The sequence below is a fragment of the Aethalodelphis obliquidens genome, unplaced genomic scaffold, assembly GCF_003676395.1.
Source record: "Aethalodelphis obliquidens isolate GAN/ISIS:26980383/991018 unplaced genomic scaffold, ASM367639v1 scaffold8, whole genome shotgun sequence".
In the NCBI taxonomy this organism is placed as follows: domain Eukaryota; kingdom Metazoa; phylum Chordata; class Mammalia; order Artiodactyla; family Delphinidae; genus Aethalodelphis; species Aethalodelphis obliquidens.
Window position 1 is genome coordinate 22,283,992 of NW_020837952.1, and position 18,876 is coordinate 22,302,867.

The following is an 18,876-nucleotide window of genomic DNA, read 5'->3' on the forward strand; positions in this document are numbered from 1 at the left end:
ATCCTTTAATTCATTTAACATTTTCAGATGTTTGAAGCAAGCTGAACTATTTCAGTCTCATAGGCTTTGGGTCCAAGTCTAGTTCATCAAATTGGGAATGGTGGCAATTATATTTTGGGGAATGGGTAGCAAAAAAAAATCAATGGACAAGAAACGTGGTTACTGTATAGCTGCTCACCTATTGTTTGATACAGACGTTACTTTTCTATGAAGGCTAATAAAATATGACCTACTAAAATAACTTGAATAATTACTTATTCAAGATAAGTAATAAATCAGAAAGACAGATCTTTATAAACTTATAAGCAGGCGAGCACTCGTATATGTGTGTGAGTATACACATACCCTTACATCTATCTTTCTGAATACCTCTCTTTCCAGGTTCAACTTTTTTGAGAAAACAACAAACAAACAGAATAATGAGAGCCCTAGAAAAATACATTCCAGTGTTTGATACTTTAAATTCAATTCATCTCTCCTTTAAAATGCTTAGTACTGATGATACACTCATTTTAAAAAACTAGATCCCCCATGGAGTATGTAAGATATTAACAAAATCTTCATCATCTACTATCCCTATACTTAGACCTTCATAATGATCTTCAAATTCACCATATGACACTTCATCAGACTTACTGCAGGCATCTTTCAGTGTTTCTAGAAAAGACGTTTTGATTTCTTCCTCTGTGGAATGTCCTGTAAAATAGTACTGACTATGAAACAATGTCCTTAAAAGTTCAGTGAAATGGCTGATGATAATAAAGAAATACTTAAGTCACCTGATGAAATCTTTCCAACAATTTGAAGTCTTATGTCAAACTACCCTGCAATTTATTTAAACATTTTCTTGCATGAACTAGAATTTAATGGTGAGGACTTCAACACACATTTGAAGCATCTTTTAAAAGCGTCTGACAGGATGTGTCCTTATGTATAGGCAAAATAACAGTTACTACTGTAGATATTCTTGTATTTGTTAATGTTTTAGAGAACTCGGTTTCATTCCCATTAGAAATGAGGAAAGAAGAAAACAAGTAAATAGTTTCATGATTTATAGGCTGATAACACAGTAATGCAATGTGTTAAAGGCATTAGTTACTTTATGAAGCAGTTACTCATAACTGCAGCTAGAAAATATTACTGCAAACACAGGATTCAGAGGCCTATGAAAATCTTTGCTGGAAGAAATTTTACTTGATTAACTCATTCTATTTTTAATCTCTGACATTAAGTAGGCTATTTCCACTGGTCGGTTATACTAAATATGATTAAATTTTACCCATAGGAAGATGCTATTGAGAATCACATATGTAACAAAAAAAATTGAATAGTTTGTTATTTAAAGTGAGAACATAAAATATCTGATTCATCCTTTTTTAAAAATTCATTTGATTTTTTAATTTAGAAAAAGAACAATAAGCTATTTAAATAATACCTTTGATTATATTATGGCCAGCTAAAGGAAAGAGTGATCTCAGCTTAAATACTTTTTCCTTAGGGAGGAAATATTAGGATATTTTCTGTACCTTCAAATTTTAATAGACATATTTATGTTCATTATATGATAGCTCCATCCCTAGAGAAAGCCATTTCCTTATTCTGCCTTAAATCTTGAAGCATAAGCAGTTACAGTAAAACTAATTCAGAGAACTTGCACATGTACTTATGTATCCTCTAAATCTATTCTGTTCTAACTCAATTTCATCACTATCTCCTCAACAGGAAATAAAAGTTAATCTCAATTATAAACATAAAAGAAAAAAATAAGTACAGATAATAGACCTCAGAACTTTTAAATTAAGCAGCTCTCCAGTTGCTGCTAACGTGTTTAAGAAGAAAGAGCTCCATGGCCGACCACTTACAGGAAAGAACTCATAGGGCTAAATTACTCATCCAGTATCACACAGACAGTAAATGGTTAAGCAGTGAATTACATGGATCTCTCTGATTGGAACTCCCACAGTTTTCCCATTAAACTTTGCAGTATCTCAGGAAGGGCCTCAGCCGTTTATAGTAAAAGAACATACTAAAGTTTACTGTTTGCCTTCAAGATGGCGGAAGAGTAAGACACGGAGCTCACCTTCCTGCCAACAAAAACATCAGAAATACATCTACATGTGGAACAACTCCTACAGAACACCTATTGAACGCTGGCAGAAGACCTCTGACCTCCCAAAAGGCAAGAAACTCCCCTCGTACCTGGGTAGGGCAAAAGAAAAAACAGAGACAAAGAATAGGAACGGGACCTGCACCAGTGGGAGGGAGCTGTGAAGGAGGAAAGATTTCCACACAGTAGGAAGGCCCTTCGCTGGCGGAGACTGCGGGTGGCAGAGGGGGAAAGCTTAAGAGCCGAGGAGGAGAGCACAGCAACAGGGGTGCGGAGGGCAAAGCGGAGAGATTCCCGCACAGAGGATCAGGGCCGACCGGCACTCACCAGCCGGAGAGGCTTGTCTGCTCACCCGTCGGAGCGGGTGGGGGCCGGGAGCTGAGGCTCGTGCTTCGGTCGTATCGCAGGGAGAGGACTGGGGTTGGCTGCATGAACACATCCTGAAGGGGGCTAGTGCGCCACAGCTAGCCGGGAGGGAGTCCGGGGAAAAGTCTGGAGCTACCGAAGCGGCAAGAGACTTTTTCTTGCCTCTTTTGTTTCCTGGTGCGCGAGGAGAGGGGATTAAGAGCGCCGCTTAAAGGAGCTCCAGAGACGGGCGCGAGCCGCGGCTAAAAGCGCGGACCCCAGAGACGGGCATGAGACGCTAAGGCTGCTACTGCAGCCACCAAGAAGCCTGTGTGTGAGAATAGGTCACTCTCCACACCTCCCCTCCCGAGAGCCTGTGCAGCTCGCCACTGCCAGGGCGCCGTGATCCAGGGAAAACTTCCCCGGGAGAACGCACGGCGCGCCTCAGGCTAGTGCAACGTCACGCCGGCCTCTGCCTCAGCAGGCTCGCACCGCATCCGTACACCTTCCTCCCTCCAGCCTGAGGGAGCCAGAGCCCCCGAAGCAGCTGCTCCTTTAACCCAGTCCTGTCTGAGCGAAGAACAGATGCCCTCAGGCGACATACACGCAGAGGCGGGGCCAAATCTAAAGCTGAGCCCCGGGAGCTGTGGGAACAAAGAAGAGAAAGGGAAATCTCTCCCAGCAGCTTCAGGAGCAGCGGATTAAACCTCCACAATCAACTTGATGTGCCCTGCATCTGTGGAATACCTGAAGAGACAACAAATCATCGCAAATTGAGGAGGTAGACTTTGGGAGCAATGATATATATATGTTTCCCCCTTTTTCTCTTTTTGTGAGTGTGTATGTGTATGCTTCTGTGTGTGATTTTGTCTGTATAGCTTTGCTTTTACCATTTGTCCTAGGGTTCTCTCTGTCCGTTTTTTTTTTTTTTTTTACTTAAAAAAATTGTTTTGCTTGATATTTATTTTTTATTTTAATAAATTTATTTTATTTTATTTTATCTTCTTCTTTCTTTCTTTTCTCCCTTTTATTCTGAGCCATGTGGAGGACAGGCTCTTAGTGCTCCAGCTAGGCACCAGGGCTGTGCCACTGAGGTGGGAGAACCAAGTTCAGGACACTGGTCCACAAGAGACCTCCCAGCTCACGTAATATCAAACGGCGAAAATCTCCCAGAGATCTCAATCTCAACGCCAAGACCCACCTCCACTCAACGACCAGCAAGCTACAGTGCAGGATACCCTATGCCAAACAACTAGCAAGACAGGAACACAACCCCATCCATTAGCACAGAGGCTGCCTGAAATCATAATAAGGCCACAGACACCCCAAAACACACCAGCAGATGTGGACCTGCCCACCAGATGGACAAGATCCAGCCTCATCCACCAGAACACAGGCACCAGTCCCCTCCACCAGGAAGCCTACACAACCCACTGAACCAACCTTAGCCACTGGGAACAGACACCAAAAACAACAGAAACTACGAACCTGCAGCCTGTGAACAGGAGACCCCAAACACAGTAAGTTAAGCAAAATGAGAAGACAGAGATACACACAGCAGATGAAGGAGCAAGTCAAAAACCCACCAGACCTAAAAAATGAAGAGGAAATAGGCAGTCTACCTGAAAAAGAATTCAGAATAATGATAGTAAAGATGATCCACAATCTTGGAATAGAATGGAGAAAATAAAAGAAACGTTTAACAAGGACCTAGAAGAACTAAAGAGCAAACAAACAGAGATGAAAAACACAATAAATGAAATTAAAAATTCTCTAGAAGGGATCAATAGCAGAATAACAGAGGCAGAAGAACGGGTAAGTGACCTGGAAGATAAAATAGTGGAAATAACTACTGCAGAGCAGAATAAAGAAAAAAGAATGAAAAGAATTGAGGACAGTCTCAGAGACCTCTGGGACAACATTAAACGCACCAACATTCGAATTATAGGGGTCCCAGAAGAAGAAGAGAAAAAGAAATGGACTGAGAAAATATTTGAAGAGATTATAGTTGAAAACTTCTCTAATATGGGAAGGGAAATAGTTAATCAAGTCCAGGAAGAACAGAGAATCCCATACAGGATAAATGCAAGGAGAAACACGCCAAGACATATTAATGAAACTATCAAAAATTAAATACAACAAATATTAAAAGCAGCAAGGGAAAAACAGCAAGTAACACATAAAGGAATCCCCATAAGGTTAACAGCTGAAAGGGAAAAACAGCAAATAACACGTAAGGGAATCCCCATAAGGATAACAGCTGATCTTTCAGCAGACACTCTGCAAGCCAGAAGGGAGTGGCAGGACATATTTAAAATGATGAAAGAGAAAAACCTACAACCAAGATTACTCTACCCAGCAAGGATCTCATTCAGATTTGATGGAGAAATTAAATGTTTTACAGAAAAGCAAAAGCTAAGAGAATTCAGCACCACCAAACCAGCTTTACAACAAATGCTAAAGGAAGTTCTCTAGGCAGGAAACAAAAGAGAAGGAAAAGACCTACAATAGCAAACCCAAAACAATTAAGAAAATGGTCATAGGAACATACATATCAATAATTACCTTAAATGTAAATGGATTAAATGCTCCAACCAAAAGGCATAGACTGGCTGAATGGGTACAAAAACAAGACCCGTATATATGCTGTCTACAAGAGAACCACTTCAGACCTAGGGATACATACAGACTGAAAATGAAGGGATGGAAAAAGATATTTCATGCAAATGGAAATCAAAAGAAAGCTGGAGTAGCAATTCTCATATCAGACAAAATAGACTTTAAAACAAAGACTATTACAAGAGACAAAGAAGGACACTACATAATGATCAAGAGATCAATCCAAGAAGAAGAAATAGCAATTGTAAATACTTATGCACCCAACATAGGAGCACTTCAATATATAAGAAAAATACTAAGAGCCATAAAAGGGGAAATCGACAGTAACACAATCATGGTAGGGGACTTTAACACCCCACTTTCACCAATGGACAGATCATCCAAGATGAAAATAAATAAGGAAACACAAGCTTTAAATGACACATTAAACAAGATGGACTTAATTGATATTTATAGGACATTCCATCCCAAAACAACAGAATACACATTCTTCTCAAGTGCTCATGGAACATTCTCCAGGATAGATCATATCTTGGGTCACAAACCAAGCCTTGGTAAGTTGAAGAAAATTGAAATCGTATCAAGTATCTTTTCTGACCACAATGCCATGTGACTAGATATCAATTACAGCAAAAAATCTGTAGGAAATACAAACACATGGAGGCTAAACAACACACTACTTAAGAACCAAGAGATCACTGAAGAAATCACAAGAGTAAATCAAAAAATACCTAGAAACAAATGACAATGAAAACACAATAACCGAAAACCTATGGGATGCAACAAGAGCAGTTCTAAGAGGGAAGTTCATAGCTATACAAGCCTACCTTGAGAAACAAGAAACATCTCAAATAAATAACCTAATCTTACACCCAAAGCAATTAGAGAAAGAAGAACAAAAAAAGTCCAAAGTTAGCAGAAGGAAAGAAATCATAAAGATCAGATCAGAAATAAATGAAAAAGAAATGAAGGAAATTGTAGCAAAGATCAATAAAACTAAAAGCTGATTCTCTGAGAAGATAAAATCATAAATCATTAGCCAGACTTATCAAGAAAAAAAGGAAGAAGACTCAAATCAATAGAATTAGAAATGAAAAAGGAGAAGTAACAACTGACACTGCAGAAATACAAGGGATCATGAGAGATTACTAAAAGGAACTATATGCCAATAAAATGGACAACCTGGAAGAAATGGACAAATTCTCAGAAATTCACAACCTTCGGAGAATGAACCAAGAAGAAATAGAAAATATGAACAGACCAATCACAAGCACTGAAATTGAAACTGTGATTAAAAATCTTCCAACAAACAAAAGCCCAGGACCAGATGGCTGCACAGGAGCAATCTATCAAACATTTAGAGAAGAGGTAACACCTATCCTTCTCAAACTCTTCCAAAATATAGCAGAGGGAGGAACATGCCCAAACTCATTCTACGAGGCCACCATCACTCTGATACCAAAACCAGAAAAAGATGTCACAAAGAAAGAAAACTACAGGCCAATATCACTTATGAACATAGATGCAGAAATCCTCAACAAAATACTAGTAAACAGAATCCAACAGCACATTAAAAGGATCATACATTATGATCAAGTGGGGTTTATCCCAGGAATGCAAGGATTCTTCAATATTTGCAAATCAATCAACGTGATACACCATATTAACAAGTTGAAGGAGAAAAACCATATTATCATCTCAATAGATGCAGAGAAAGCTTTTGACAAAATTCAACACCCATTTATGATAAAAACCCTCCAGAAAGCAGGCATAGAGGGAACTTTCCTCAACATAATAAAGGCCATATATGACAAACCCACAGCCAACATCATCCTCAATGGTGAAAAACTGAAAGCATTTCCACTAAGATCAGGAATGCCCACTCTCACCACTATTATTCAACATAGTTTTGGAAGTTTTAGTCACAGCAATCAGAGAAGAAAAAGATATAAAAGGTATCCAAATTGGAAAAGAAGAAATAAAGCTGTCACTGTTTGCAGATGACATGATACTATACATAGAGAATCCTAAAGATGCTACTAGAAAACTACTAGAGCTAATCAACGAAGTTGGTACAGTAGCAGGATACAAAAGTAATGCACAGGGCTTCCCTGGTGGCGCAGTGGTTGAGAGTCCACCTGCTGATGCAGGGGACACGGGTTCTTGCCCCAGTCCAGGAAGATCCCACATGCCATGGAACGGCTGGGCCTGTGAGCCATGGCTGCTGAGCCTGCGCATCCAGAGCCTGTGCTCCGCAACGGGAGAGGCCACAACAGTGACAGGCCCGCGTACTGCAAAAGAAAAAAAAAAAGCACAGAAATCTCTTGCATTCCTATACACCAATGGAGGAAAATATAAAAGTGAAAGTAATAAAACACTCCCATTTACCATTGCAACAAAAAGAATAAAATATCTAGGAATAAACCTACCTAAGGAGACAAAAGACCCGTATACAGAAAATTATACAACACAGATGAAAGAAATTAAAGATGATACAAATAGATGGAGAGATATACCATATTCTTGGATTGGAAGAATCAACATTGTGAAAATGACTCTACTACCCAAAGCAATCTACAGATTCAATGCAATCCCTATCAAACTACCACTGGCATTTTTCACAGAACTAGAAGAGAAAATTTCACACTTTGTATGTTAACAAAAAAGACCCCGAATAGACAAAGCAATCTTGAGAAAGAAAAATGCAGGTGGAGGAATCAGGCTCCCTTACTTCCGACTATACTACAAAGCTACAGTAATCAAGACAGTATGGTACTGGCACAAAAACAGAAATATAGATCAATGGAACAGGATGGAAAGCCCAGAGATAAACCCATGCACATATGGTCACCTTATCTTTGATAAAGGAGGCAAGAATATACAGTGGAGAAAAGACAGCCTCTTCAATAAGTGATGCTGTGAAAACTGCTCGGACAGCTACATGGAAAATAATGAAATTAGAACACTCCCTAACACCATACACAAAAATAAACTGAAAATGGATTAAAGACCTAAATGTAAGGCCAGACACTATCAAACTCTTAGAGGAAAACATAGGCAGGGGCTTCCCTGGTGGCGCACTGGTTGAGAGTCCGCCTGCCGATGCAGGGGACACAGGTTCGTGCCCCGGTCTGGGAAGATCCCACATGCCGCAGAGCGGTGGGCCCGTGAACCATGGCCACTGAGCCTGCACGTCCGGAGCCTGTGCTCCGCAACGGGAGAGGCCACAACAGTGAGAGGCCCACGTACAAAAAAAAAAAAGCAGAAAAAAACCAAAAACATAGGCAGAACACTCTATGATGTAAATCACAGCGAGATTCTTTTTGACCCACCTCCTGGAGAAATGGAAATAAAAACAAAAATAAACAAATGGGACCTAATGAAACTTAAAAGCTTTTGCACAGCAAAGGAAACCATGAACAAGACCAAAAGACAACCCTCAGAATGGGAGAAAATATTTGCAAATGAAGCAACCGACAAAGGATTAATCTCCAAAATTTGCAAGCAGCTCATATAGCTCAATATCAAAAAAACAACCCAAACCAAAAATGGGCAGAAGACCTAAATAGACATTTCTCCAAAGAAGATATACAGATTGCCAACAAACACATGAAAGAATGCTCAACATCATTAATCATTAGAGAAATGCAAATCAAAACTAAAATGAGATATCATCTCACACCCGTCAGAATGGCCATCATCCAAAAATCTAGAAACAGTAAATGCTGGAGAGGTTATGGAGAAAAGGGAACCCTCTTGCACTGTTGGTGGGAATGTAAATTGATACAGCCACTATGGAGAACAGTATGGAGGTTCCTTAAAAAACTAAAAATAGAACTACCATACGTCCCAGCAATCCCACTACTGGGCATATACCCTGAGAAAACCATAACTGAAAAAGAGTCATGTACCAAAATGGTCATTGCAGCTCTATTTACAATAGCCAGGACATGGAAACAACCTACGTGTCCACCAACAGATGAATGGATAAAGAAGATGTGACACATATATACAATGGAATAGTACTCAGCCATAAAATGGAACGAAACTGAGTTATTTGTAGTGAGGTGGATGGACCTAGAGTCTGTCATACAGAGTGAAGTAAGTCAGAAAGAGAAAAACAAATACCATATGCTAACACAGATATATGGACTCTAAAAAAAGAAAAGAAAAGAAAATGGTCAGAAGAACCTAGGGGCAAGAGGAGAATAAAGATGCAGACCTACTAGAGAATGGACTTGAGGATACGGGGAGGGGGAAGGGTAAGCTGGGACAAAGTGAGAGAGTGGCATGGACATATATACACTACCAAATGTAAAGTAGCTAGCTAATGGGAAGCAGCCACATAGCACAGGGAGATCAGCTCGGTGCTTTGTGACCACCTAGAGGGGTGGGATAGGGAGGGTGGGAGGGAGACGTGAGAGGGAAGAGATATGGGGACATATGTTTATGTATAACTGATTCACTTTGTTATAAAGCAGAAACTGACACGCCATTGTAAAGCAATTATACTCTAATAAACATGTTAAAAAAAAAAAAAAGAAGCTCTCACATTTCTGGTTTAAAAAATAATTATTTATTTCCTCACTTAATGGCCTCAAGTCCATGCTATGAATTAATATAATTTAAAGATATTACTTTGATTAACTCACATTTTAGAAATCTAATGTATTTTCACTTGTAATGATTACCTGAAATTACTTAAGAATGCTTCTTTGCACAATAACATTTTCTTATGTCTATAACAGACACACTGCCTGTTTTGTTAAAATCCATTTTCATAAAGGCCTAAATAAAGAGAGAAGTGTTATTTTTTTCTGTGAAATCATTAGAACCTAATTTTCTATTCTGCAGTAGGTTATTTTTTACCTCTAAACAAGACAGTTTAAAGTACTAAACTGGTATATGAAGGAAGCATCATGAAAACAGGGAGAAAGATATTGGAGCAAGATATTAGGTAACCTGCACTTAAGGTGCACTACCACTTTCTAGCACCCTGACCTTGAGAAAGTAACTTAACCTCTGTTACCCTGGCTTTCCTCTTCTGCACACTGAGGAGTTGGGTAAAAGACCTCTCCGGTAACTTTCAGCTCTACGAATCACATGAAATTGATAAATGGCCAAGACAAATGACCAGGAGTATTTTGAGTCAAAAAGTAAACCTGCAAATATTCCATTACTAAAATCAATGAGAAAGTTAAATAATTCTTAAATGGGTTTTGTTACTCTATTTCCTGAAATTTAACACTACCTTTTGAAATGCTAGTTGTTTTATCACTCCTCTAATTCAATGCAATTCTGAGGATCATAAAATATATTTTATTGAGAAGAGGAGTGTGTCCATAGAAACATACAACTGACCAAAAGCACCATCCTACATTTGCAGATGAGTCAAAACTAGAATCAAGTTTGTTTATTCACAATAATGTCACAGGTATGTGGTACCTATTATGGGCTGAATTGCATCCTCCCCAAAATTCATATGTTGAAGCCCTAACCCCCAGTACCTCAGTGTGTGACTACAGAAAAAGATAGAGCCTTTAAAGAGGTGATTAAGGTAAAATGAAATCATTAGGGTGGGCCCTAATCCAATATGACTGGTATCCTCATAAGAAGAGGAGATTAGGACACAGACAACACAGACTGAGGGATGCCCATGAGAACACAGGGAGAAGACAGCCAGTTAATTACAAGCCAAGGAAAGCAGCCTCAGGAGAAACCAAACCTAATGACACCTTGATCTTGGACTTCTAGCCTCCAGAATTGTGAGACAACAAATTTCTGTCATGTAAGTCACCCAGTCTATGGTATTTGTGATGGTAGCCCTAGCAAACTAAGTCTACTTTTGTCCTCTATTCCCAGGACCAAGACTTATGAAAGAGACAACCCTCCAGTTTCTACTCCTGATACTCACGCCTATCACTAGGACATGTAAGGTAAAAATATATGCAAATTTATAAATATTATGTGGTGAATTTGTTTAACATAAGGTTTTTATTTTGTCTTTTGGCCAGTAAAGATAAAGATTTTGACATTTTCTATTGGAGATTTGTACCCGATGTAATTGTTCATACTACCTTATTCACAATAGCTTTGTTTCAGTATTAGATAAATATACATTTTATATTAGGTACATATACAAAAGAAAAAGGAAACTACATTGCTCAAAAGCATGCTCTAAAAATGGCTACCAGAACCTAAGTAATATCTTCTCTCCTACATAAGTCAGAGCTCCTGTTTTTAATTTACAATTTAACATGATCATTTTAATTTTCATTTTAACATTTAGCATGCATATTTAAAAAGTAGACAAACGTGTTTTAGTCATCATCCTAAGATAATGTGCATTGAGCCTTGACACTGGGACAGCTATAATGCTCATAATTTTACATGTAATACCTTAGACCAGTTCTGTGAGATAAGAAACTGAGGCTTGGAAATATTTTATAATAGATATAGACATATAGCTATATGGAGCCAGCAATTTATGGAATTAGTAATTTGTGAACTGAAATTTAATTTCAGATTTTATTTTCCTTTTACAATATTTTCCTAAAACATAGGCATAAGTTATGTCGCTTTATACTGGGTAGATTTGTATGTGTATGTGTGTGTTTGTGTTTTACTAAACCCAAAATACATTACAGGGAAAGGAATTTAAAACATTTTCAAAGGTAATTCATTAAAGATTTAAAAGAAAGAACCTAAAAATCTATTGAAAGTAACCATTTGAAAGATTACTTCCGTTTCCTTTTGAACAAATGATTTTCTGTATTCATTCATTTCACCTATAACGGTATGCTTGAATTCTCTGTAATCAACCTTACATTGCCATAACCATTTAGAATTAGCCACAAAGACTCAAAATCCTAGAAATAATCACACAGAGACCACTGTTACATCTTTAAGTTATATACGGCTACAACAATAATGATCATAATAGCATTTTGTTACATCTGTTGTAGCCCTAGACAAGGTAGTGGACTTAATAAGAAAATTCCAAAAAGTTACATATAAATCCAATCAAAGGCACTAAAAAAGCTTATTTAGAGGAACTCTGTAGTGGACAGTTCCATAAAGTTAAGAAATATTTAAGAGTGGCAATAAATCACAAATGTATCTTTTTTTTTTTTTTTTTTTTTTTTTTGTGGTACGCGGGCCTCTCACTGTTGTGGCCTCTCCCGTTGCGGAGCACAGGCTCCAGACGCGCAGGCTCAGCGACCATGGCTCATGGGCCCAGCCGCTCCGCGGCATGTGGGATCTTCCTGGACCGGGGCACGAACCTGTGTCCCCTGCATCAGCAGGCGGACTCTCAACCACTGCGCCACCAGGGAAGCCCCAAATGTATCTTTTTAAATTTATTTTTTTTCAATAAAAAATGCTTACCATTCACTTGAATTTGACCATTTCATTATCTTTAATGTATTATATCATTGACAATTAAGAAGTCACTTCACTTACTGGAATGCCTCCAAAAGGCATTAGGATACTGACTGTACTTCTGCTAGTCTTCATACTTGAAAGTATAAGAGATTTGAATGACTCTAACAATTATTCCATGATTTACACTGAAAGGTGTTGTTTTGAGTAGATCCCTTATGCCAATTTATTCATTTCACCATTGCCACTTACTTCTTTGGCAAATGCACTATTTAATAGAATATTCTATTCATAAAGTTCCTAACAACAACAACAAAAATACAGTATGAGATTTTCTTAAACTCAGGTAAATAGATTTTCAATATTTCAGTCAAGTTGTTAGCTTTAAATGAGAATATAAATAAAACGTCTAGCAAGGTGACTGACAAATAATGGTTACCCCCAAAATATTCTCTTCCATTTCCTTCTAATTTTTTCAATTAAAATTTTAATAAGGAAACTTAAGACGCCCTGCCCCACCCCACCCCCCACAGTTCTCAACAACCCATACATTTTTTTTGGTCTGTTGTAATGCCCTGTATATGAAAAGCCTTTAAGGTCTATAAAATGAGCTTTTAAGAGTGAAATTGAGCTTAATCTTTAAAATCATACGTAATATGGATAGAAGATGAATTTGCTCACCCAACTCAAGGGATACTAGAATTAAAAGATAATGCTAGAAGCTTAAAAGAAACATTTTTCAAGAATTGAATAATTTACCAAAAGTTGCAACAAATTTATATAACTCTTTCTAAAATATGGTGCAGGATGGAAAATGATAATTCAGTTGAAACAAAACTAAGGTATATTTATTGATAGTATCTCTATATAAATTAGGCTATTTAGGGGGCATACCAATTTTTTAAAATTTCAAATTAGTAAGAATGACTTTGCCTTCCCCCAAACTAGTGCCAGAATTAGACCCAGGTTGGTGATTCTTATGTTCTTGTTTTTGCTTCTCATTGCATGGGCAGTCTCCAGTGATATTATAGAGGAAAAGAAAAAACAGGGTATAAGACACCACATCTTTCTAATTTTCTATTGCTATTTTATTACTATTATTATTATTATTAATGCAAGGAAGAGATGAAGTTAGATAATCCCTAGTGTGTGTCACTAGGTGGGCCATAAGGTTAAACATTGTAAAAAACACAAGACAGGTATGGCACAGCAATGATAAGCAATACCATACTAGCACAGAAGTTTACAATTGATAAAGCATGTAATTTTCTCATTTGAGTTTCAAAGCAACTCTGACTATAATTATTATCTCTGGATTGCTCCAGCAGAGTCTGTCTGTCAGAAAAGTGAAAAGGCCTATTTAAGATCACACATTTCAAATGTTAAGGCTAGAACTTGAACCTTGATCTCATAAATTCAATTTCCAGTGTTCCTCCCACAAAATGTACTATATCTTGTGACAAGACGATTTGAAGCAAAAGAGAACAATGCAAGAGAATGCCTTATCTAAAACCCTTGAGGTAGACATGTTTCAAATTCATATACACTCAGGAGAAAATCCAAACTTCTGAGCATAGCGTGCAAAGCTTTAATGTAATGGACCCTGCTAGGCTTATTTCTCTCCATTCTTCTCCTTTCCTTCCTTCCACCTATCTATCTATTTCAACTCATGCATCGTCTATTTATTCAGCACCTGCCAAACGCCAGGTTCTATTCGAGGTATTAGAAATAGAGCAGGAAACAAGAAGCACCTTGGTCTCTGCCCTGATGGAACTTCCATTCTACTGCAGGCAGAGCCAGAGAATATCTACAAAGTGGTATAAAGAAAACAAAATAGATAAATGGTATGGAGAGGATCAGGGATCAGATGGGATGCTCCTTTAGATGGAGGTGTCAGTGTAGTGTTCTTAGCAGAGAAAACCTGAATGATGAGAAAATTCAGCCATGCAAAGGTCTGGTGGAAGATTGCTCACAGCAGAGGGAAAGGTAGGGGTGAAACCTCTGGGGCAATTCCTGGAACCTGCCGCATTCCCTCTCCCCTGGAAGCCTTCACATGAGCTTCTCCCTTTCCTGAAGTAGCTATTGTCGGATCCACGCTCCTCCTACCCTCTTGTCTGCTTCATTCCTCCTCATCCTTCAAAACTCAGCTCTGACACATACCCACCTCCAGGAATCCTATGAACTTCCTTCTCCCAGAAATCCTATGAACTTCCTTCTCCTTAACCTGGCTTGCAATTTATCTCACATGTTCTGAAAGCATTCTCTATTTAACACTTATCATGTTGTTTTGTAATCATTTATATTTTTCTTTCCTTTACTTATGAAGACCTTAAGAGTACAGAGTATGTCTTCTCAGAGTTTAGAACAATGCCCACTTATTAGGCTCTTAATAAGTATATGAGGGAGAGATAAATGTTGACATTTAAACAATCAGCAGGACTTGCCTGATGGCTTAACACTGATAACGAGGCATAAAGAAGGAGACAAATGAACTACTAAAATTTCAGTAGAAAAGTGAATAAGACCACTGAAGAATATTATGTCATTCACTGCAGAGAATTATCTGTGGTACATACATTTTTGGACACTTCTAAGTGAAATACTTTTTTTGTTTTGTTTTACATCTTTATTGGAATATAATTGCTTTACAATAGTGTGTTAGTTTCTGCTTTATAACAAAGTGAATCAGTTATACATATACATATGTTCCCATATCTCTTCCCTCTTGCGTCTCCCTCCCTCCCGTCCTCCCTATCCCACCCCTCCAGGTGGTCACAAAGCACCGAGCTGATCTCCCTGTGAAATCTGCCTTATCTAAAAGTCCATTTCCTTCCTTGTCCAATTGTTGAAGGTATTTTCTCAATCCAGTCAAAATATGAACACCTCTTTTACATAGCTGTTCTTTTAGCACATCTGTTTAAGAAGAAGAGAGATGGAAACTAATTATTCCTATGCACAAATGTATCAAGTTGCGATTGTCTTTCCGGTAAGAAAATTAAAGTTGATATAACTGACATAAGGGATGTGACTATGCAACCAGATCATAAGTATGACTGACAAAAGGCTTTCAAAAATAGAATGCTCTTAGTAAAGGGGGTTATATACAAAATCACATGTAAAATGTACCAGAACAATAGCACCACTGTGTGGTGAAAGTGTTGCATTTTATACATAGGAAAATAATGGTTCACTTTATCAGCATGAAAATAACCTAAATGTTACAAATAAAATCTTAGTTTTTTAAAATTTCCCAGGTTTCCTCTTCATCTGTCAAGCCCATATCTTTAATCTCCTTCCTCTTTCTTTGTAATTACCAACTGAATTACAAATTTTTGAGTGATCTGCCTGACATCAATTCATCAGTTCAAAATTTCTAAAATAGTTTGAAATCTTCAAACTGTAGGTTATATATTAAATAGCATCAAGGCTTTGGAATGCTATCCTATCCTTATACATTTAAATTAACCCTTTCCAGGGCTTCCCTGGTGGCGCAGTGGTAGAGAGTCCGCCTGCGGATGCAGGGGACACGGGTTCGTGCCCCTGGTCCAAGAGGATTCCACATGCCGCGGAGCGGCTAGGCCAGTGAGCCATGGCCACTGAGCCTGTGCGTACAGAGCCTGTGCTCCGCAAGAGGAGAGGCCACAACAGTGAGAGGCCCGCGTACCGCAAAAAAAAAAAAAAAAAAATGTTCTTCCTTATCCCTCATTCTCCTTGGACCAGTCTGAAGGGGGCCTTGGGAAATATGCCATCTTTGAGGGCTACACAGCCTTCTCAGACTGCTTTCTGCCCACAGAAGTTTAAGGTCTAAGAGTCATTAAAATATCTTGCATTCATTGCTTTTTCATAACAGGTTTACAGTATCTTTGGGAATACACCTCTCTCCAAAACTCTGAAGGTCTTTCAGCTATATGCCTCCAGTCAGTTCCAAGTACCAATACCCATGCTTAAAGTATAGTTTGGAGAAATTTTCAAATCTTTATTTCTTTGTTTTCTCACCCTGGCGCTTTTCTTTTTCATCTTAATGCCAGTTACCTTGAAACATGAATTTTGGAGAAATGGGTACAGTCTTAACCTGTTCCATTTGCTGAGGCAATTTTTAATCAATTAAGAGGATTTCCTTGGAATCACATACTTCATCTTCTCTTTGCCCTGAGACTTTTAATCACATGAAAGTTTTACAACATTGGTCTCTCAAAGCCTTTTATATAGAAGCAGCTCCTTTTCCATTTCTCAAAAGCCCCACATTTCTTGATTCTCTCTTTCTGCTTCCAAACTGGCCAGTGTTTTAAATACTTTTATAATATCTTCTTGAACCCACACTACAACCTACAAATACTATTAATTATCTGTTTTCCAACCTCTGCTTAGAGCTTCAAGTTCAATGGACTCATGATCTGCCTCCTGAGTAATAGATCACATTTTTTCAGATATTTTGGCTCTGAATCACATGGATTGCCATCATTACTCTGACATAAGTTTCCTCACTGCTCGCCAACTAACTGGTAAACTCTACCACATAGCTAAGGCAAGCTTGCCACTAACATTTGTGGGCTAGAAGAAGTAAAAAAATGGAAGCTCACATATAGTCTCATTGTTGGCTCAGTAAATTTTTATTTAGTAAAGAATATGTGGGGCTTCCCTGGTGGCGCAGTGGTTGGGAGTCCGCCTGCCGATGCAGGGGACACGGGTTTATGCCCCGGTCCAGGAAGATCCCACGTGCCGCGGAGCGGCTAGGCCTGTGAGCCATGGCCGCTGAGCCTGCGCGTCCGGAGCCTGTGCTCCGCAACAGGAGAGGCCACAGCAGTGAGAGGCCCGCGTACTGCAAAAAAGAAAAAAAAAAAAGAATATGTGGTTTCAGGGATTTCATCTAATCTGCTCAGATTTGGATTCGGTCAGGATAATTTTGCTCATTTTCATTGATGTTATTAACTAAATTTCCATTTCTTCTAAAATAATCAAAACTGTCCATTAAAATTATAGCTATAATTTTATAGTTATAACTATAACTACAGGGTTAGGGTTAGGGTTAAAGTTATAATGAATGGTCATCAATTTTAGTATTTTAAATATTTTTTTAAGTTTTTGGAAAATTTAATTGTCTTCTTAAATATTTTTATAAGTATAAGATTATTTGCTATTCTAGTGCTCATATCCATCTACTGGCCAATGTGAAGAACTGATGTCATGCTTCACTTAGGTGACATAAACAACTACATTTATCCCTACTTAACAGTAATAGAAACTTGTTACCATTGCAAAAAGTCTCCTTATCCCTGAAATGGGAATATGAAGAGAGAAGTGAGGAAACAGATCTTCAGTAGTACTTCTAAACAATGTTATATTATGCATGAATCTACTGCTTTCATGCTGAAATGAAAGATTTGACAAGTTGAGCTTTTCTCTTAACCTAAGAGCTTCCATGGTTCAAATCTTTCTTGGACTCTGAAGCAGTGTCTGTCTCCAGTGTCATCAGCAACAATATTCGCAATCCTTTTTACCATTCAGATACAGATGCCTTTTGCTTTAAAAACATGTGGCAAAAGATGCAGACATTCAGTGTTGCGGGTCTCATTGAACCCGTGCTAAGGTTATAATGAGGAGAATCTTTCTCCTCATTTTAAAATAAAGTGTGTGTGTGTGTGTGTGTTTGTAATATGTGATGTCCTATATAGTCTGGACCCAGAGCAGGGATCCTTCCTACCTAGGTCTCAAGAGGTATGAGCTTGGATTTTTATTATGGCTGCACTGCACTTCCAGCAATAAGTTTTACAAGAGGCTAGGCTGAGCCCTGGTATGAAATAAACCCTGAAATCTCAGTGGCTTAATGAAACAAAGTTTAATTTCATACTTAACACAGGTTGTAGAGAAAATGAGTTAGGATTCAGCCTCTCTGGCTGGGGCAAAGGAGTGCCCCCAAACTCAGCTAGCTCAGTGACAGGCAGTATAACAAGAGCTCCCAAGGTCATTCATTGGGTAATTACTTTACCAATGTGAAGAATAGGAGGGTATCTACTGATCCTCTTGCTATTCTAATGTAAAAGGTTTAGCATCCTTTTGCTTTCTTTTCATCCCCATTTTTTATTAAATTAATGACTCATTCAGATTGTTGTTATTCTTAACTGCAAATGTTTGTTATGCTGGTGGTAACTAATTATAACACAAATAAATTTTAAGATAAGTTTTGGTGAGGTTGTGGAGAAATTGGAACCATGGTACACTGTTAGTGGGAATGTAAAATTGTGCTGCAGCTATGGAAAAAAGTATGGAGCTTCCTCAAGAAATTAAAAAATAGAACTATGATATGATCCAGAAATCCTACTTCTGGGTATCTATCCAAAAAAAATTGAAAACTCAGGATCTTGAAGAGATATCTGCACTTCCACGTTCATTGCACCACTATTTGCATTAGCCAAGATATAGGAACA

The 18,876-nt window shown here is 38.2% G+C and overlaps 1 protein-coding gene across 1 annotated transcript; it reads right to left on the bottom strand.

Annotated features, from left to right (window-relative positions):
- Nucleotides 1–520: 520 nt before the first annotated feature.
- Nucleotides 521–16,393, bottom strand: CAPS2 (calcyphosine 2). Its single transcript, XM_027108213.1, is given in 7 exon segments — nt 521–696; nt 9,763–9,859; nt 11,813–11,898; nt 11,901–11,940; nt 15,028–15,061; nt 15,244–15,364; nt 16,390–16,393. Coding segments are annotated over 7 exon segments (558 nt in total).
- Between the last annotated feature and the right edge of the window lie 2,483 nt (nt 16,394–18,876).